Source organism: Pelecanus crispus, chromosome 4 (genome assembly GCF_030463565.1).
Source record: "Pelecanus crispus isolate bPelCri1 chromosome 4, bPelCri1.pri, whole genome shotgun sequence".
Taxonomy (NCBI): Eukaryota; Metazoa; Chordata; class Aves; order Pelecaniformes; family Pelecanidae; genus Pelecanus; species Pelecanus crispus.
The window spans coordinates 83,149,535-83,171,536 of record NC_134646.1 but is presented as its reverse complement, the minus strand read 5'-3'; the positions used below and the strand labels follow the sequence as shown (position 1 = coordinate 83,171,536).

Sequence of the window (22,002 nt, the reverse complement as noted above, 5' to 3'; positions counted from 1 at the left end):
ACACTTCAGACTTCATGGGAAATAGTGCATTTTAATTAATGTTTTTGAGCAAATATATGCAGATGTTTTCTGGAACGGCACTCGGTCATTTCTTTCAGATTCTCTTTTGCATTACTAAAATTAGGAATAGTGCTAATTGCAGTGAAGCTTGTGTGACACTCATAAAATTCCATATACTAATGTAGTATGTGATCATGCACATACAGAATTCTGAGTCTATTGTAATTAATTACATGCTAGTTAATCAGAGGAACACACCTGTACAGTTGAGGGAAGTCATGGTTTTTTGAGGATAGAGAACTTGCTCCAACATGAATTTGTAAAAGAAATTATAATAAAAAAGGGGGTTGTGCTCACGTCCTTTCAAATACTTCTCATAACCACATTCTTCATTTTGAAATTTCACAGGCTTGAGCCCAGACTGACACGGTAGAGTATGATGAACATCTTTCAAAATCTGATTATCAGAGTGGAATCTGTAACAAATTCTCTAGCAATTTTATTTAATAGGGAGCTGGCAGAACTTCCAAAAATGTGTATCAGTTTGTCATGCCTGTGCTCGTCATTACAAACGTGTTAGAGATGGAAATTTCAGGTAGTTTAATATAAATGCTTCTTGATAGGAAAGGAAGATGTTCATATTTTGCAAGGAATCCTGCAAGAACAAATTAGTTAATACAGTGATGCTTTTGTAATTTGTGTTAGTGGTTAAGGCAGATAGTTCAGCTTTAAAAACCGCAGTTGTTCTTAAGAGTAAAAGAAGGTGTAATTGGATTCTGAATAAGATGTAGCTTGCAACTCTCAGAATTAGTATAAAATTGCCAACATAACAGCTATGGATTTATGTGCTTGAATTGTACATTTTCCAGTAGAAATGTATAGGTTTGTTACTCTACTGCCCTGTGATTTGTAAATCCGCAGTAAGTTGGTAAAAGCTCAAAATAGGAATATCCTTTCTCGCTCGCAGAAAAACACAGTTGAGCAACACAAATGATAAAAAGTCAGGTTCTGCACAAAATTTTGCCTTTCTAAATTCATTAGATACCAGATACTGCTGCATTTATGGATTGCCAGCAGTGTTTGGAGAGCAAGCCGCAAATCTGTGCTCTTGCATAGGAGCGTGTCCCTTTCAGAATTAGCTGTTTCTCTTTGAGGGGAAAATTTGTCTGTTGTTGAAAGCTTATGCACACTGTCATGAGCGGAAGCAATAGGTTTTAAAAAGAAGGATGAATAGAAGTTTTTCAGTTCTCAATCTTTTTGCTTGGATTTGCATTTTTATCTTGTGAGGGAGAGAAATACAACTTTGAATTTTCATCTAGTCACAGGAAAATTTCCTTTACTTATTGTACAAAAAGAGCATGTTATCCCTTCAGGTATTTTTTTCTTGCTGTACATAAGGTAAAGTTTCACGATAGATCTGCTAGATGAACTTGTTGGCATAACTGGGGTTTTATATCTTTGCCTGTTAGCTACAGGATGACTGAGTAACTGCAGGTATGTTTTCTTTGGTAGATTCTTTTCTCAGTTTTAAAGTAACTGAAAAAGGGAAGCTGAGAGCTAAGAAAAAAGAAATAATAAATATATTCTGGGTTGAATCTGTTGTTGTTTCATTTACTTCACAATGATACAGTGTTTTGTATATATCAGGGTGAATTTGAATCTTAATGGTAAGTTTGAGTTTCCTTTTTAAACGCTATTTTCTTGTCCAGAATTAATAACTTCCCTTTGTTTTCCTATAAAGCCTGCACCACACATTAAGAACATATTCATCTATTTTGTTTTAAAACCTGCAGACATTAAACATTTCATCTGATAAGTGTGGGTGGGGAAATTAATATAGTTGTGCCCTTTACGTTAGTTTTACATGATACCAAAGTACAGTAAATGGAAAGTAATGCAGAATGGCAATCAGACAACTTCTCTATGAAGAAACCTAATTAAAATTAGTGGGACTATCATAAAGCCACTGTAGAGTGACGGACATAAAAGCTAAGTAGGTTCCATACAATAGAGAGTATTGGGTAGAATAGTTATAGACTTTATCAAAGACTGCATCCGGATTAAAATGCTGACACAGTTGATATGTTATGTTCTAGGTAGAGGAAGCACTAGAAGCAGTGAAAAATGCAACAAATGAGCAAGATTTGGCAAATCGCTTTAAAGAATTTGGAAAAGAGATGGTAAAACTGAACTATGTAGCTGCTAGACGGCAACAGGTGAGTACATTTTAAAGCAGTGGTTGAGAAAGTTAGGTTTGGTTCTGAAGATGTTGTATTTTATGACCAAGTCTGGTTTAAAATGTACAATAAGTAATTGCTGTGTCATGGCCTATATTTTAATCACATTAATTTTTTTGAGTGTGATGAAGTCTTTAAAAAATGCAGTTTCTTTAACAGTGTTTTCCAAGTGGCTTCAATTAATAGCAGAATGAAGGATGAAAAGGCAAGTGATTCAGGAGGTTAAGGATAGTTTTCATTTGATGACGATTCCCATTTAATTCTAACCTACGCTGATTTGAGGTCACTCTGACAACTGGTAAAGCATGAGCTCTTTGGTAGTCTAGTATTATTCAAATACAAGAAGAACAGAAATCTACTTTGTGTTTAAAACCATCATTAGTAATTTTCAGCTATTTAAAAAAAAACCAAGTATGAATTCGTTCATTACTGAGGCAGATGGAAAAAAGACCAGAAACTCATGATAATATTTATTCAATGCCCCCAATTATGCAACTTTGCAATAAAGATAGCTTTCTCCTGAACACTGTTCTTTCTATGACTCCAGACACTGTGGAGGTGTACGAGGTCTCTCCAGCTGCGATTGTGTTTGAATGCCACCGCTCATTCAGGGGTGTGTCGTCTTTGTATTGCGTAGCACACCAGATTTAGAAAGCTGGCTTTCCATATCCATATGTCTATTTACTTTATTTTTCTGCATTACAGTAATGACAATTTGCTTCTGTATCACTATTGTTTTTTTTTTTTAATGAAATATAACATTTTCAGAGTTCTACTGAAATGAAATAAATGAAAAATGTAAAATCTAGTCACTATACAAACAGTACTATTCTGTATGTTCAGACACTTCCCTTGTGGAAGTGTAGCTACAAATACAAGAAAAAGAGAAAAATGTGGGAAAAAGAGAAAAATGTGAAAGCTAGTGAAGGTATATGTCTCTTAAGTTCTTATTGGAGGTATGAAAAGAAAATCTTAGTTATAAACCTTTTAAAATTTTCTACTTAAGGTGCTTTTTTCTAATGCCAGTAAGGTTTTCCGTACAATCATAGAAAATCTTGACAGCATTAGAACTTACTACTCGGATGTTCGTACATTTTCCTTTCACCTCTTCTGTTTTGTAGCCTGATAAATTTTTTAGGAACTTAATTCTATCTGAAACCTGTTACCTGTCAGTCATGTGTGGTTGAAATTCGTCAATGGGTAGAACCTTTAACTCCAGAATATCTGAGTTCTTTTTTTAATTTTTGCCATGGAATTCTATGTGTGAACATAAGTAAACTATTCAGGTCTCCAGACTTCTTTGCTCATAGTTTTAAAATAGAGGTAATAATGTTTTGTTACTCCTTATGAATATTGTTAGGACTAGTTTACCTGATGTTTGAGAGGCTTTCATGGCCAGTGTGATATATCCTATAAAATAAATTAATGGGTTAAATGACAATAATACAGTGTCATCGTATTCTGGTAACATAGTATACAGTATCTGATGCTTGTTGTCAGGGGAAACAAAAGATAGTGTATGTCATTAAAACAAACACTAAATTATATGAGGAATAGAACAAAGTATGAAGGAAAGGCTAGAAATAATGAGGGGCATATTTATTAGGTCTTCAAGAACTAAATACATATTCATCAATATAATATTTTTAGTTTCCGATTTTTTTAAAGTTCTACCTTATGATGATTTTATGAAGGACATAGGTATAGTACTTACAAAATTATGGCACTTGCTGCAGCAGGATTGTTGCGCTCACATTGCCTTATGGAATCAGCAGACTGAACCCAGTCAATCAGGAAGAGTAACTCGGAATGCTTTATATACATTTTCTGTGGGTCTTTGAATAAGGGAAGCATATGGACTCTTTGATGAGAAGATATTGTGAGCAGAATGTAACAGCTGTAGCTACACGGAGGAATGGACTTTCTTGGGCAGGAGGGAGATTTCTTTCTGTGTTTTATGGTAGATTCTGTCATTGATTCCATCTGTGCAAAATCACTGGACAGTATTTATGCAGAGACACTTAAGCTGTATAGACCATACATTCCAACACGAAAAATTTCATTTACAACTATAAAAATTCCGTGTTTTCCTGTAGGAACTGAAAGATCCTCACTGCAGGGACGAAATGGCTGCAGCTCGAGGTGCTCTGAAGAAGAACGCCACCATGCTGTACACTGCATCCCAAGCGTTCCTCCGTCACCCTGACGTTGCAGCCACCAGGGCCAACAGAGACTATGTCTTCAAGCAAGTACAAGAAGCAATTGCTGGCATCTCCAATGCTGCCCAGGCCACCTCACCCACCGATGAGAACAAGGGGCACACTGGCATTGGAGAGCTTGCTGCTGCGCTAAATGAATTTGATGTAAGTATCCGAAGTGGATGGAAAATGGAGTGTTTCCCCATGAAATCTACAGTGCTTTGAACTAAGTGGGTCTTGAACAGCACTCAAATTTCCCTTTTCCTTCAGGTCCATTTCCTCAGACTGCAGAGGCAAAGTGCAGACATTGATTTGTGTTATTTTTAATCAGGAATAGGTGTTTGCTGCTCATGGTCTTGAATTATAAGGAATAATTTCTGCTCATATGCAGAGGCTGTGACAGAGAGAAAGAAGGCCTCTTTTGCCCTAGGGTCCTTGAAAAATCTAGCTATATAGTTCCAAATAATACAAAGTCTGATTAATCTGGCATTTTAGTTCTGTGACCAAGATCTGTGATTTGTTGAATGATAAAACCATATTTGTCTAGCAAGTCAGGAAGTCAAGACAATAAAATAAAGATGGTGATGGAGCTGAGCATCCTGGAAACATTAACATTCAACTTCAGTCATGAATTATGTTAATCAAAGATATGAAAAAAGCATCTTTCAAAAACAGTTGATACCAGTCACTTCAGCTGCAGGCAAAGTGCTGCAGCCTCTACTCCAGAAATAGCTACAGTTTTGCTTAAGCAACTTTCCTAACAGCTGATTATTTAACTGTTAATTTTATTGCCAGTCTTATATTATGATTTTTCCCTTTCTTACAGCTGAAGGCTGTTCTTTAGAAAGTGAAAAAAAAAAAAAAAATCAGGCAGTATCTGAAAATATGATTTTTCTCTTTCATTCTGACTTTAGGTAAGGGTTTGTTATAATTATGGAATGGTGTCCTTTTCACTTTGATTACTACATAATGTTGCAATACAACCACCTGTCATAAACCTGCAGGAGCTACTCGGTCCTGCTTTATTTAGGGCTGGAAGTGGAGGTGTAGTGCAGGCGGTTCATCTCATGGCGTGTCGGAGTGGCCTTGTCTTCTGCATCTATGGCTTGCTGTCATTGGGGCTACTTTGGAGATGGTGGTAGAAAGGGTAAATATTAGAGGATCCAAGGGAAGCTCCAGGATTGAGTAAGATTGAAGGGCAACAAGGCTGGTGAAGGGTCTGGAGCACAGGGCTGATGGGGAGCGGCTGAGGGAACTGGGATTGTTTAGCTTAGAGAAGAGGAGGCTGAGGGGAGACCTTATCGCTCTCTACAGCTACCTGAAAGGAGGGTGTAGTGAGGTGGGTGTTGGTCTCTTCTCCCAAGTAGCTAGTGATAGGACAAGAGGAAATGGGTTCAAGCTGCGCCAGGGAAGGTTTAGATTGGATATTAGGAAGAATTTCTTCACGGAAAGGGTGGTCAAGAATTGGAACAGGCTGCCCAGATTGGTGGTGGAGTCCCCATCCCTGGAAGTGTTCAAAAAATGGGCAGACGTGGCACTTGGGGACATGGTTTAGTCTAGTCTACCCTTGATTGGTTTAGTGTGGACTTGGCAGTGTAGGTTAATGGTTTGACTGGATGACCTTAAAGGTCTTTTCCAAACTAAAAGATTCTATGATTCTATGATTCTATGTTGAAAAAAGGCAGAGAACGAGTATACAAATAATAGCAAAAGGGAAGTGGGGTTAGAGGCAGAAACATGACAGCAGAAAAAGTGTGGACAGGTGTAGGAAGAGACAAGCCAAGAGGGTAAAACCACTCAGAACTGCTGCAGGACCCAGAGGCTGACTCCAGTCCCGTCATGCTTTTCAAGTAAATCATAGAATAGAATCATAGAATCGGGAAATGATGCTGCCTGCATTGACTATACTGCCTGCATTGACTATACTGATCTTTTTTCTTTTAATGGCTTTATTTCTAGAACTATAGTTTTTCCTCTAAAATTATTGTGGGTCAAGAGTTAAGGAATTCTGCATGTTTTTAAGGGCCTTCTCAGCTCACAAGTGCCTTATTGGTAAGATCCAGGAATAATATCCCTGTTTGGTGTGATTGTACTCTGGCTTTTGTGGGGGACTTTGCATTTTATGGGCAGCAGAGGTTTGACAAACAGTACCAGAAAACATGTGACAAACTGGTGATACCGCTGCTCTCTGGAAAAGGCTGCTGTTCAATGCAAAGAGTGTCATTGTGCTTAGTGAAAATAAATTTAGGGGAGACTATGCGAGACATCTGATGTTGTCCCCTGCCTCTTTGTGAGAATATTTGTTCATCATTTTTCTCCTCAGGTAAAGTCTTTTCCGCTTTATGTGGTGTTGCAGGCATCGTGAATGCATATGTGAGACGTATAGCCATAGGATTGTGTTCTGTCCACAATTACTTGTGGAAAAACAGCCTGTCTTTTTCTGAGAAATTTCTCTAATTTTAAGAAATGAAATGAAAATTTTCTTCTCTGACTTACTGAGAATACAAAGATTGAAACTATTGTTTTATCTGCTTTCTAACTATATTTCCTGTTTTGCCTCTCTGCTTAGCTGTTGAATGAGATTTATTCACACCTAATTTTGCAACAGAGCCGACATTCCCTAAACTCCAGGGAAAGCAGAAATTCATAGCTGTGATGGTGGGGTGATTGTGAATTTACCCTTATGTTTTACAAGCAAAAAGCGCAGTGTTAAACTTTTTTTTTTTTTTTGATCTTGTAAAACTTAGCAGACTAGTGAAACTATGTCATGGGTCAAAAGATGGTGGAGAAAAAAGTTTGATTTTTATGCTTTTGATTACTTCAGCAAAGGAAAGGACGTTTATGTTTTCTAGTGAGAATAATTTTACAGTATATTTATTTTACAGTATCAGTCATATTGATGGAGATCAATTTGTATTTGCTATGAAGTGCATACTAAACGTTGTATTATATGACAAGATAATTCTTCTTTATTAAAAATAAGTTTACCCTTTTTTCCATAATATTTAACACTTCTCAGCCTTCTTTATTTCAGTTTTCAATATCAGTGTTCTGTGGCTTAACGCTTCAAATAACTGCAGTGTAAATCATCTGAAGACTTTCTCAATCAAAATATCATCACATCTAATATAAATAATTACCTATTTTAAGCACTTTGGCTATTGTGTTTAAAAAGGTGTCATGTTGTCATACTCTATACAATGGTGACTTGTGGTATAAAGTCACCTGTGAATTATTAGCAGAAAAATTTGGAAAGAGGTGTCACTTACTGCTTCTTGGAGATGATTTACGTAGAAATGAAGAGAGTTCATTAATCTGTTTCTTATCAGATTTTCTACTTTAAAGTATTGTTTGAAGTTGATTGATTACAGAAGTAGGTGTTTAATGCTTCATTTTTTGTCCTTTAACTTAAAGGTTCCTGCTTTAATTTTAGATAATTTAAATCTAGATATTCCTGGATTTATTAGTAAAGTAATTTATTAGGAAAATCTGGTATATTTCTGGGTTCTTACAGCAACTAAAGACACGCGTTTCACTCTTCTCATGAAACTTGCCCAAATTTATGCAAGTTACATAGAGAGGTTTGTTAAGAACTTACTGTGAATTCTGAAAATTCTCTGTTTGCGCTGAGGAAATGGTAGTTTGGGGCTGATAAGTCTGCACAGGTCTCAGCCTTTCTGATTATCAAGAGGCTGCTGCGTGGTCCCGTGTTGATGGGATTGATTCATCCGGTACCCTCCATGCTCTCCCCATAGCCAGCATGAGGTTTACCAGGGACAGAACCCACCAAACTGGAGTGCAGTGGGAAGGTGCATAAAAAGTAGAATTACTAAGTGTGAAGAAATAAAGTGAGAAAGACCAGGACATCTGTGCTAGATGAAAACTGAGGTGAAGGTAGGTGGCATCTACACTCCGATGTGTTGGCAACTGGATAAATAGCTGTAGAGTGAGTGATGGGTGTAAACCCCAGCAAGAGCTGGAGTCAAATAGTGGGACGCATTCTGCGTGACAGAATGGAGAGGGATCTCCGATTAGTAGGAGAGTGCCTCCGTTCAGAATATAGATTGCCATTGTGATCTCTTAGTTTCTAGAAGTATAGCTGTGTCAGTGGGATGTGCTGACAACACTTTAGAAGTGCTGACCACTGAGGAAATTCAAATTCTAGGGGTTTTAAACAGGCCACCCCAAAATACTTAACATTTTAAACAATTCTAAATATTTTGCTTTAGATTTTGATATGACAAATGAGGGTAATAATTCTTGTACACTACTGTGAAGGTAAGTGTAACAGTTTTCTAAGTATAAAAATGTTTACTATGCATGCACCGTAGACCCATAAAAAGGAGTATTTCTGTGTTTGGAACAAGACTCGGGTTGTCTACAATAAATTATGAGTCAAGGATAAAATAAATGAATAAAGCCGGTGACTTAGAAAGGGGAGAGAAGAGATATCTAAAGGAAAAAAGAAACAAAAAACATGCTTTCCATTAATGCTAAAAGCAAATATCTGTTGTCTTTTGTATTGCTCCAGAAAGAAAACATCAGAACTGATGAGACTGCTTAGCTGGCTTTCTCCATAGGTTTTGTGTTTGTGTGTATATAAAAATTTGGCAAGTTCTGTATCTATCAATGGAACAGAATGACATTGCAGCTGTTAAAATGTGTATATAGTGCTCACTTACAATACATGTTAATCCAAACAGACACACCCTGTACTTGATGTTATCTTAATACTCCAACGCTTTTTTGTTTCTGTGTGCACACATCTTTTTGTCTTTAAAGTTGCTTACCAGCGATGTCGGTCCATGTTACACCTTGAACTGCTCTGCCTGTCACCCTTTTACTCTCCGATTTCAAAATCGCATTGAGTCTTGAATTAATATGAAAATAATTTGGTTTATAAAGGAATTGATCTGGTTGAGAACTGAAAGAGGTGGTTAAAATTCTTTTTGGTACATGAGGTATTTCTATATTTGAGATAGGTCCCGAGGTGCTGAAAATGTACCATTTTTTGTTATGAGAAAGATTTGAACAGAAAAATTCCAGGCAGCGTAACTCAATCTTTAACAAATTTTTGAACACCGTACATCTACCATTTGGGAGATGACTATGTGTGATGAGAAACAAAGTGTCTGATGACACTGGTCACTGTCCTCCAGGCTGTAAAATGAAGTTCATACTTAATAGATGGACTACCATAACATATTTCTCGAAGATATCAATAATCCTTTGGGAATATTTTGCAGGTCTAGTGAATGCATTGCTCCTTAACTGGAGTGAAAGATCTAATAAGTGTGTAACGAAAAAAAAAATTTACATAAAACTGAAAAGACATAGAACCTGGGTACAACAGCAGCAAAGGATTTTGGTAATAAAACTGAGAGCAGTCAAAATGTGACATAAAGGTAGCAGACAGAAGAGATGCTGTATCATTAAGTGACTACCTTTAAAATATTGGTTTTTGGACAAATAACTGTACTAGATGTTCAGCCTGAGAATGGGTTTTGCAGAATATGTATGGAATCTCAATTTACTTGTAAATATGTTCCTCAGAGAAGTGATTTGTGATGCTGGAGATAAAAGGACGACATGTGAGCTTCAAAAATAAGAATTGAAACGTCTTTGTTTCAGTATCGAAATCGTAAGAAACAATTGCAAAAACATTAGTGCACGTCCCACATAGCAATTTGAAACCAGACTTGCTGAGCTCTAGTGTCTAGGGAAGCGCAGCCAAATGGCTGTTTCTGTATAGTAGCAGTTATGTATGGAATTTAAATAGGAATGCCTGTGTTGGAGGGCACTGGAGAAAGTGTGTTGCAAATTCAGATAACCTCATATATGACTTTGAATGCAATGCAGGTTGGTGGTTTTTTTTTCCCCTTGTGCAGATGAAGTGGCTTTTCACCTGGAACGGTGTTGAGCCGATCATTTCATGTGTGAAGGCAGTAAGGCTGCATCCTGATGCTTTAAAAGCTGCTACTCAGTAGTGAGATCCTTTGGCACTTGCTGCACTCCTCAGATCTCACCTGAGTAGGGAAAAATCACAGACTGGTCGTCCTTCACCTATTAAGAAAATAATGAACAACAGCACAATGTTGTATTTTACAGTACACCTGAAAACTTTACCTGTTTGAAGAAAAATATGTTTGAGGATGCTGAACTGACCTTTCAAGAGAGGAATAAGGAGAGTAAATTTTCATGGTCCTGATGATGTTTTCTTCCATGCTACTGCTGCAATTTCCTGCCCACTGCAGCCCCTTCTGCGTGCTACTTTTTTTTTTTCCCCAGAATTTTCCATGCAGAATGGGAGTAGTTTAGCAGCAAGAAACTCAAACTGAGTTTAGATTGAGGGTAGATTCAGACTGGCTATAAGGAAGAAATGTTTTACAGTGAGGGTGGTGAGGCACTGGCAGAGGTTGCCCAGAGAGGCGGTGGAGGCCCCATCCCTGGGAACATCCCAGGCCAGGTTGGCCGGGGCTCTGAGCACCCTGCTCTGGTTAAAGCTGTCCCTGGCACTGCAGGGGCTGGGCTGGGGGGGCTCTGAAGGGCCCTGCCCACCCAAAGCATTCCATGATTCTAAATTGTTTCAATCACCTGTTTCAGAAGTTCATTCTACTTTTCACCTTAGTAGTTGGCTTTATGAGATATTATAGTTAATGTTTTATCTATGCTTGTGTATGTATGGGAACATAAATATGTATATTATTGTGGAAATGTCAGCTCCAGAGTACAGGGGATAGCACTGGAAAGGACAGGATTTTCGTACCAGATACCCAAAGCATTCTATGTTTCTATGAAAGATACATAGCAGAAATGTGACCTCTGTAAGGGGAAGCACCCTTGCTTGCTAGCGGTTCAGATCTTGTTACCTTCATTCACCTTCCGCAGTGAGAATGGTGCTGCTGATCTGTATTTTCGGTATAAGAGCACCATCTAGTGGGTTTCTTGATTTTTTTTTTTTTTTTTTTGAATTTTATTTTTCCTGAAATGCTTCTGTGTAGTAAATTAGTATTGTGGAAAGATTTAGCAATCAAAAATCCTATTTGTAAGTTTAACCATACCACATTGCTACCACTTCTTTTGATGGTAGAAAAAGCAGTATGCCAACACGCCAGGTGCTTTGTGGGTTTTCTTGTCAAATGCATTTAACCCGTTTGTAATAGGACAGTAACCAGTTTATTGCAAAGGAGTTTTTGTAGTGAACTCTCATCCAAACAAATTTGTTAGACATAGTCAAAACACACAAGGGAAACACACTTTAGAAAAACCTAATTGACATTTCTATAAAGAAATATGTTTTCTGTAGCAATACAATTATTCCATTATTATTCAATTTATTATGCATTTCTTATTTCATTGTTAATAATAAGAATGAATATCTGAACTGTTAAATCAAAAATATATTAAAATTTTGTCAGGTTACATTTAATAGCTTAGAAATAACACATAGCAAAATTTTCCAACTAGACTACACTCGGTACTGTTTTGAGTATGTTTATTTAGCACCTCTGAGATGCTTATGTACCTCAAGTATGTGATAAGTGGACACCACCAATATTTTAGGGAAACAGTATCTCCATTTACATTTAGAGCAGAGTGAGGAGAAGACTCCTGGGGGGCTGTGAAGGTGGGAGCTGCTGCTACTGCGTCTTCTCTTGGCTGTGCACTTCTACCTGAGTGTGATAGTCATCAAACTACTATGAATTTATAGAATCATAGAATCGTTTAGGTTGGAAAAGACCTTTAAGATCATCCAGTCCAACCATTAACCTACCACTACCAAGTCCACACAAAACCAATTAAGGGGAGAGTAGCAATTTCATGTTTCCTGGCTTGGTGGCTGGATTATTTTTGATGGAAGTAAAAACTAGGAATCGTTAAGATTGGAAAGGATCTCCAAGATCATCCAGTCCAACCGTCAACCCAACACCCCCATGCCCACTAAGCCATGTCCCAAAGTGCCATGTCTACCCATTTTGCCAGAAGGAAAGCTACTCACTTATTTCTCCGAGTTAGTCCTCTGTTCTTTTTACACATCAGACCGGCTCATCGAGAGCTGCAGTGCTGGAGCGGTGCGAGCAGGAGTGCGTTTTGGGGAGCTGGAGAAGGCAGAGGAAGGGGGACCCTCCTCCTCCCTGGGGCATTGCACTGTCACGCTGTTCATATTTCCTCAACTTACACCTGTATGGTGTGCCTGTGAAACGCAGCATAGTGACAGGTGGAAACATTTGATTTATTGCTAAACAGGGACTAAACAGCCTTGTTAACACTTTGGGGCACACTGATGTACGTGCATAAACCAAGCCTGCGAGCACACGGCATTTGTCTGCACGGTGGTGCAGGCACTTCTGACAAAGAAATACATTGAACACTCTTATTTATACAGTCTTGTCTCCCAAGTTGTTCTGAAAAACTGGGTCCCTCGGTGTATTCTGTGCTTCTTTTCACACAAAGGCAGTTTTTCATACTTGTGGTTGTGACTTTGTTTATCTAAGATATCTATCAATTTGATTTTTTTAATGGCATTTGTCACTGTGGTTTTGGTTCCTTCTTCTGACATATTGTTGATTTTGCGGTGCCATTTGCCTTCAAAATGGTGTTTTCGTAGCGCTAAATCGCTGAGAACCATGTTAGGAAATGGTCTCTGCCCTGAAGGTTTTACATTCGAAGTAGATGAATTTATAAAGTGTAAAAAGAGAAATAAAGGAAAGAAGGTATCATTTTTCCAGAGTCACACAACAAATTAATAGAATCACAGAATACCAGGTTGGAATGGACCTCAAGGATCATCTGGTCCAACCTCTTAATACAAGATTAATACAAGAGTCAATAAAGGAAACAAATTCCAATTAAGTGTCTCTTCTACTGCACTGTGCTGCTTACCGTGGGACATCAGACATCACTTGAGTTTACTGGGATTGCCTTAGATGTAGTTTTTTGTAAAACTGTAATAGAGAGGTTTCTTACTTGAAGGATATTTCTGTTCTATCTAGGATAATTCCTCCACCGGCAGAGCTCCAGCTGGGCAGTGAGATGATTGCAGCTGCTGCTTTATCAGTTTTATGCTACTACATTGTCTTGTACAAACACTTTTCAAAGTTTATATTTGGGTTTTTGTTCCTTATAACGTCTCATATTAGATTCACAACTGTAATATTATGCCCTCAAAGATGCCTTTCCTGTCTTTGCGACTATAAGTCTGAAAAATCAGTTTAAGTTTCCTTCCTTCCACAGCCCTATAGAAGAGCATAAAGTGTTTGTTGGGGTTTTTTTTGTTTGTTTGGTTTGGTTTGGGTTTTTTTTGTGTGCATGTGTGGTTAGGGTGCTTTTAAAATGTTCCTTTTCTTAAATAAGAAGGTTGTTTCCCATTAGAACTGAACAAGCTGATATTGGACTTCTTTTATGAGATTGATAGTTTCTTTTAAAATTCACTTTTACTCAATTGCAAGAGGAAATAACTTTTGTTTAGTTGGGGGTTTTGTGTGTTTTAAAGAACAGAGCACAGTAAGGTGTTCAAAGGGCCCAATAAAGGCCATCATTACTTTTGTCATCCTTTTACACAGCAGAAGAATTAAAGCAGCACAATAAGAAGCACAAGGAAATACTGAATTCCTTCTTGTTCTCAGTGGTTGAATGGGAGGTAATTGAGTGGGGAATGCTAGAAAGAAGTATCTGTATGAAGGCGAGAACCTGACCTTCCCTGTTACACCCATGCATACAACTGTATAAACAGGAAAACTGTGTAGACATGTTTGTTGGTGTGTTTTCTTGTTTGTTCTTTTCCCAAAAATCCCCATTATCTAAGCCTTTTTCTCTCTGAATTTTCATTGCGAGTTATAGCTGAGCTATAACAAGAATCTCTTTGGTACCAGCTCTGAGGTGCTGTGGTTTCATTAATGCTATTTATAACTTTGAAAAAAATGATGCTTTCCACGTGCTTTTTTTCAAGCTTGCCAAAATGCTGAGCGCTGTCAAAGTTTATGAGTCTATCCGTTGACTTAGGAATGAATTTGGATACATTTTATGGTGGCTGATTTTCAGCTTTTTCAGAAGTGGAACTTCCTTCCTCCCTCCAGCCTCCCAAATCATTAACATTACTTATGTTTTTAAAAAGTAAATAAAACTGTGGTTCTGAAGAAGCTGTGGATATTTTCTTAAGACTTTTTACTTACAGAAACCAGCAGATGAGCACGTTTTCCATGAACAATAAGGCAATGCACATAACAAGTAAATTTTTGCAAGAGCACAGGCTTAATTTGGAAAATACAGACAATGTTATAGTAATCGTAGTTCTTTTGGAGTTGTTAAGTTGTTTTAAAATATTAATTTAATGTTTTGATTCCATTTTACTTTATATTTCTAATTTAAACTGGTTTTTTTAATCTTGTTGAAAAAGATATTCTAATCCTGATAAATTTCACCAAGGTTCAATGATTACGTGCTCTTTGATAATACAATGCATTTATGTAAGGTATGTGGTTATTTTCAGTATTTTTACTTGAGGTATGAATAATTTGTCTGATATTTTAAATTTCAGAAGTATTGCCCTATAGTTTATTAGCATTCATGATAGTTTATTTCTGTTTGAGCAAGATGAAGATGGCTTATAGTACTAATTATTATGAAGAGGTCTATTTTCTGAAAGTTTTTATTCTTTATGAAAACATTGCAACCACTCTATAAACACACCTTCATATAATTTAAATAAAATGGAGACTACAAGACAAAGTAGTTAACTACAATATGCTTAAAGAATATATTATCACAAGTGTAACAGTTTTCAAATAAGTCTCCAATTATAGTTAAATTAATTTTCTTGGACTTTGTTTCGGCAACTTGAAGCCAAAAATGATGTACGTTCATAGCAACGATACAGTTTACACTAAATTGTCTGCACTTATAAAGAGGCTTGAAACACTTCATTCTAAGGCCTGAGTTATGGTGTCAGTCCTTGATTTATGGCTGCAATGTTAGTTAACTAATTAGAAATGTAAAATGTTCCAATTCATTTACATTCAGCATTCGTTAACGAGCTATCAAGAAGTGATGGGAACTTGAGACTTTTGAAGGAATTTATTTAGCTAGATTTCCTGGCAACTATTTTTTTCTTCCTTCCAAGAAGACATTATTTTCCTTTTTAATATAATGTTAATATATGTGTAAGAACTTTGTACGTGTCAATAACATAGTCTGAAGTTGCATTTAGATACCAAGTTTTCTTTAAAAAGGAGTAAAACATTTCATAAGCAAAAAATAGTGTCTCTTTGGGAACTGAATGTCGAGAGCTGTCATGTAGCAGGTTCTCATCCCCGTTCTCTTTTTCCCAAAGCTCAAAACCCTGTTGTCCTTGTAAGATATTTGAGAAACGTTTAGAGTTTAAAATAAACATCTAGAATAGCATTTATTTATAACCACTTGTCAGAAAGTAACTACATCATTATTTATTATATTTTAAACAAAGAGTGGTTGTTCTGTTTCTTTCCTTAGAATCTCTAAGGTTTTCTTTCCCAGCGGTGTTTCTTGTTATAAAACTGAATTAAGAGAGGCCCAACAGTTAGTCCTGGTCATTTTGTGTGATGTTAGGGTTAAGAAAGCAATGGGGCAAAAAAAGCATTTAATGCTCCTGGTGGACAGCAAGTTCAACCCAAGGCAGCAGTGCACTCACGGCTGTGCAGATCAGCCACCTACGAGGCTGCATTAGTAAGACTGTAGGCAGTAAGGCAAAGGAGAGAGATTTCTGCTCCGATATTTGGCACGTATGAAACTGCATCAGGTCTTCCAGATCCAGTTTAGGGCTTCCCAGTGCAAGGAAGACTTTAACGACTTGGTAATGTTAGGTTAATGGTTGGACTGGATGATCTTAAAGGTCTTTCCCAACCTAAACGATTCGATGATTCTATGAACATACTTGAGCAGATCCAGCAGAGATTCTGTTTGGATCTCAACAAACCAAACCAGAAAAAACCCACCATGAAGGTGATCAAACACTGAAACAAGGGGCAGAGAGATTTGGCAAATCTCCAAGGATGGAGATCTCATCTTGACTGGATGAAGCCTTGAGCAGCCTGGCCTGATGTCAAAGTTGACTCTGCTTTAAGGAGGCGTTTAAAGCAGATAACCTTGAGAAGTCCGTTCCAGCTCTGTGATTCTGAATTGTCATTAACAGAATATCCCAAACAAATATTTAACTGACTTCTTAAGCCTAGAAATTAATTATAAACAAAAAAAAAATTGTGGGATATGCCCTCAAGTTGTGCCAGGGGAGGTTTAGGTGGGATACTAGGAAAAAAATTTCTTCACAGAAAAGGTTGCCAAGCACTGGAGGAGGCTGCCCAGGGAGGTGGTTGAGGCCCCATCCCTGGAGGTATTTGAAAGCTGTGTAGATGTGGTGCTTAGGGACATGGTTTAGTGATGGACTTGGAAGTGCTAGGTTAACGGTTGGACTTGATAATCTTAAAGGTCTTTTTCAATTTAAACGATTCTGCGTTTCCATATGGATGACAAATTACTGAGTGCAACTCAGTGGCTTTTATTCTTCGTGAGCTAAGGTTTGGTGGTCGTAAAGATCTCTTCTTATTTAGAGGAAAAACCCACAAATATATTCCTTTTCTATGTTTTACAGCGAGGAAAGCTGGCTTGGATTAATTATACGCCCTCAGTGATACACACTTTATTATTTAAAACGTAAATGGTATTTGCATGTAGCCTGTGCAGAATTTCCTAAATTTATTCATGGAGTATGACATAAGTGCTTGTGAAACTAGTGAGCTGGGTTTCAGTGATCAGAGATAGAGATATTTGATATGCAGGTTGTTCATCCTCAGGGCTTGAAAAGGATGGAAATATTCCAGGAATACATTCTTGGTAGGTCCTTGGGTCTCACAGTGCAGTCTTCAAAAACCTCAAAGAAGAAAAATATGATTCATGACTTGCTGAGCGGTGTCAGATCTGCTGTTTGATATTTGCTGTGTAGGTAGAGAATCTTAGACCTATGTCTATAGGGAAGAGGAGGAAAAGTGAGGCCTTTCTGGAAGGCCTGGTTATGTTGCTATAACTGAAACATGAAAAGTGCAATAGCGCTGTATGGAAGGTGCTTTGATTGAGTGTATGGATTGAGAAAGAGCTTTGCTACAAGTAGAATCTATGTTGGCTATTGGAAATCCTCTCTAATAGAGTACTTCCTGTCTTGGTTAACAACCATTTTTATGGGCATTTGGAAAAAACCCCAAACACCACATGGCTATTACCATGACCGTTTTATGGTCATTCAAAAACACAAGCAGATTTGAATAAGGGAACACTGAAAATAATCTGAAACATGCAGCTAATTTTTAAATTTTTTTTTTTCTTGCTAATGGCATAAATTGCTAAGAATGTTAATTTGGTACAATTTCAGCCTTGCTACTGCTAAATTGAAGATGCTGTTGTGAAGATGAATTTATATAGTTGACTTCTGAAAATCCCAAGTATGGTCATTTGACTGCAAAGCACGGCTACGTAAATATGTGTAGGCCAAACTTTTAGAGAATTTATTTGTGATTTAGGTGATTGTAAAACTGCTCTGCTTACTGCTGTGAAACGTAGGCCCCAGAAGATACATGCGAGATATTATTTCACATTCTGGGTAATGCTGCATTTATTTCTGCTAAGTCAGCAGTTCCTGGAGCTGGAACAATATGCTAGCTAGTTAAAATTCTTCTGTTTGTCCTTTTTATTAAATAATGAATCTTCATAAATTTCTTGACATCCTTACGTTTATTACTATTTAACTACTACACATTCAGTTAAGTTATAGATTTCTCATGGCTCGGTCCTCTTTCTCTGTATAGTAATGAGTTCTGTTTTCCGTCTGTGGAGTTAATTGGAAGTTTTACTGAGAAATAAGCAGATCTTTTGTAAAAGCCTTGTCCTGCTGAATTAAAGAAAACATACTCACTTGGAATCAGAATTTAGCCTAGAATAAGTTCATTTCAGCATGTTCTGATTCATAATAAACAGATGCAGTTTTCAGCATTAGAGGCAGATGTTGGTTATGTATCATGTCCCTAAATCCTGATTTACATTTTAATACACTCTTGTATTTTTTTCAAATTAACTGTATCATTTAGCTTGTTGATTGCTCTTGGATATTAAAGGAAATAGACTAATCATAAAGTTATCAAAATGTTGTGAAAATTAACATGGTTCATTAGCAAAAATCCTGTGTGCTTTAAGATAGGTGTGATTATTAGAAAACAGATTACTTCTTTTTAATTCCTATTTCATGATTTATTTTCTTTTAAAGCTCAAGTAAGAAGCGCACAGCTTACAGAGCATTTTTAGACAATATGCAATTATGAAACTTCTTTGCATGATTGCAGCAAAAGGTTACTGAATTACATGGTGGTGTTAATGTGCCTGTAAGTAGGAGCAGGCGATTATTGCTGTTGTATTTGTTATCTTGAACGCAAAAGGTGAAAAGCAAGTCAATATAATCTAGCAGTGACTCAAAACTCATGATATTACAAAAGGTTCTACACTGATAGGGGTGGAATCTTATGTGTTTTAGCCCTATTTGATATTTGGTAGTAAGTTTGATATATAAAGTACACAAGTGTTTAGCAATGATCATAACTTAAGAATTAAAATGTCTTTAAAACGCAACAATCTTTGAAAATCAATTTTTTTTCTAGTGGAATCAAGATATTTTGCTAACCAGTAAGCTATTTGACAAATTGAAGATGTTTTTAGACTCTTCCTGTAGTGCTCTTTTTAGTTAAGTAATCCAGCACTTTTTCCTGATTTAAAAACCAACAAAAAAAGCTTGCAAAAGCCTTTAGAAAAAGGCTTTTAAAAGATGTGCTACAGAATGGGAATCAGAAATATTGCCATTTTTGTCTAAGTGTGATTATCTAATAATGATTTTCTTGCAGTGTTAATGACAATTTCCTCAATTTTTTTTTAATTTAATACTAAGGCAATCTAGTAGCATTTCAGGAGTGTAGTCTACTAATAAAAATGATCAAAATGAAGGAATTAGTTAAAAGAGAATATTCCACTTTTTCTGCAGTCATAAATAACTTGCAACTTTCATATGAATTTCCTGAATATCCAAGAAATTTTCAGAAGGTTCAGGAAAGAATACTGTTAGTGTACTTCAGGATGAAATATATACATATAATATATAGAAGTAGAGACACATACCCATATTGCAGTTTGTGTTGATTTCTTTTATAGTATGCGCTTCCCAATACGTATTTGAAGCAGTTGTACTACTCTTGACAGTAGTTTTGTAACTATACGTTGTGAATTATTTTTAGATATAATTATTTTTTATTTTATTTATATATTGGGATTTCAGGGCTACCAGATACTTCTGTAATATTGATTTTTCAGGAATTTGGTAAATAACTTATTGATATGAAAGACTGAGAGCACTGTGAAGCCGCTGAAATAAGAGACGTTTAAGAAATCCTGAAGACCCACGCATGCTCCTAATTTTCCCGCTCGTATTTTGTTTTTTAGAACAAAATTATTTTAGACCCAATGACTTTCAGCGAGGCCCGCTTCAGACCATCTCTTGAAGAAAGGCTGGAGAGCATCATCAGCGGGGCAGCGCTGATGGCAGACTCTTCGTGCACGCGAGACGACCGCCGGGAGCGAATCGTAGCCGAGTGCAATGCCGTGCGCCAGGCCCTGCAGGACCTGCTCAGCGAGTATATGAATAACGTAAGTTACACGCTCTCACTACTGCCTTCTTTTTCAGTAGATGATTAAACCTTTCTGAGGCTAATGCTATGACTTTAATAATTAACAAAACCAATAATGCGTCTTTATACCAGGAGTGAAGGTAACGCTGTTTGAATTATTTAACCTTTTAATGGTAATGCTACTTGAATTATTTAACTTTTTTTAATATATTGCAAACATTTGGCAGAAGTTTGGTACAATTGGAGGTTCACAGGAATTAATTTTGGCCTGCAAAGGAACTCCATGCTCCCTGTAGCTTCAGCATTAAAGTTTCTTCTGATGTAATAAATAGCCAACAAGTATTCCTTCCGAGCTAAAATACTTTTTAAATGAAAACTAAGTGGGAAATGGCCTTAGAATTATTTTCTTCATGAAGAAGAATACAGTTACTTTTCAATGTGATTTCCCCTGTGTGATGGTTGTTATTGTGTTTGTTAGGATGTTACCTGCAGATACTCATGTGCGGTTGTCTGTTTGCTCTGTGGGTTAAACTATTGAAGGCCTTTGCTTGCTGTTGGAGCTATTAAATATTCAGGTGTTGGGAAAATATTGAGTTTAGTACTATTGCTGTTCATACAAAGAATCGTGTCTGCAGTGTCTTAAATACAGCTATCAGTGTAAGGTTTCAAGAGGTGTGAAATTGTTCAACATGGTGTTAACCTGTAGTGCATAACCTTTGTTCTGTGGAATTTATCCCAGAAAATTCTCTCTGCCTCGCATTGTGTATTACCACTCGTAAGTACTACCACTGTGTCCTTTGGAGCATGTGTGAAAAAGTCCTAAGCAAAATCAAAAACCTTTTACAAAACGGAAATATTTGCAAGCAGATATCAAACTGAGCATCCTATACTTTGCTGTTTCTTGTCTGCCATTGGTACCGGAGTATCGGATGGCACATTGTGATCCTATTTTGCGAGAATCATCAAAATAACGTTGAAGAGACTGTTCAATGTTGAACCTTTAATATTGCTATTTTCATTGGTACTGTTCTAGTTAGTTGGTAGTGGTACAATGCAGTATCAATAGCCCAGACTTCAGTCCTTTAGTCTTTTTATTGTATTGCTCAAAATTAACTGTGATTTTTTTAAGATATTATTCCATATAATAGAGTCAGCTCAAGGAATAGCTGTTTCTGATGGTGCAGAATTTAAAAGCATATATTATTTGCTTTTTGGGTTTTATGGCTTTTTTCGTTTTGATAGTGGAAAGGTTCTTGTACTATGAATGAAAGCAAAGTCTATGCTGTTGTGTTATGGGTTATGGGTTAGAAATTATAAAGAGAGCATTCAATGACACATGATGAGGCTGTGGTGGAAGAGGACTTGCTGGGTTGCTTCCTACAGAATCTTGCTTTGTAGAACCATGACTGTTAGGTGAAATCTTTAAAGGTCTTTCAAAAAAACTTTGAGAACTGATGGATCGTGGCTTCCTATTTTACTGTGGTGCCTCTTTTTAAGTACACAGGTTTTTGGTAACAATGCAATTTGCCCTTGGACCAGAAACATTCTTATTTTATTTCTGCCCACATTTACAGAGGAAGGAGAGTTTTAAATGACTGTAGGCATTTATGGCCACACTGAAGATGGCTAATATAGTTTCATCGTGTTTACTTAATCACATAATGGTGTGAGCATCTGCTTTTATGGTTACCGTGGTATCCTTTTTGAATTTGTCTTCCTCTTTTTTTCTTCCCTTTTTTTTTTCCCGTGTTCTAATTAATCTGAGCTGCACAATTCCTATATTTTTTTTATTTTCCTGCTTTATAGTGGAATGTCATCAATCTAAGCTATTTTTTACAGCTATTGAGTAAACATTGTAAGAACTAAATGTATACTTAA

The 22,002-nt window shown here is 36.8% G+C and overlaps 1 protein-coding gene across 3 annotated transcripts in view; it reads left to right on the top strand.

The window, feature by feature from the left end:
* The window catches only part of CTNNA2 (catenin alpha 2), a 459,260-nt gene that overhangs the window by 77,161 nt on the left and 360,097 nt on the right, over positions 1–22,002 (top strand). For all 3 annotated transcript variants that reach the window (XM_075708706.1, XM_075708705.1, XM_075708704.1), the window contains exons 4-6: positions 2,097–2,216; positions 4,334–4,600; positions 19,940–20,143. In XM_075708706.1, the coding sequence (XP_075564821.1) occupies positions 2,097–2,216; positions 4,334–4,600; positions 19,940–20,143 (591 nt within the window). The remainder of the gene's footprint in view (positions 1–2,096; positions 2,217–4,333; positions 4,601–19,939; positions 20,144–22,002) is intronic.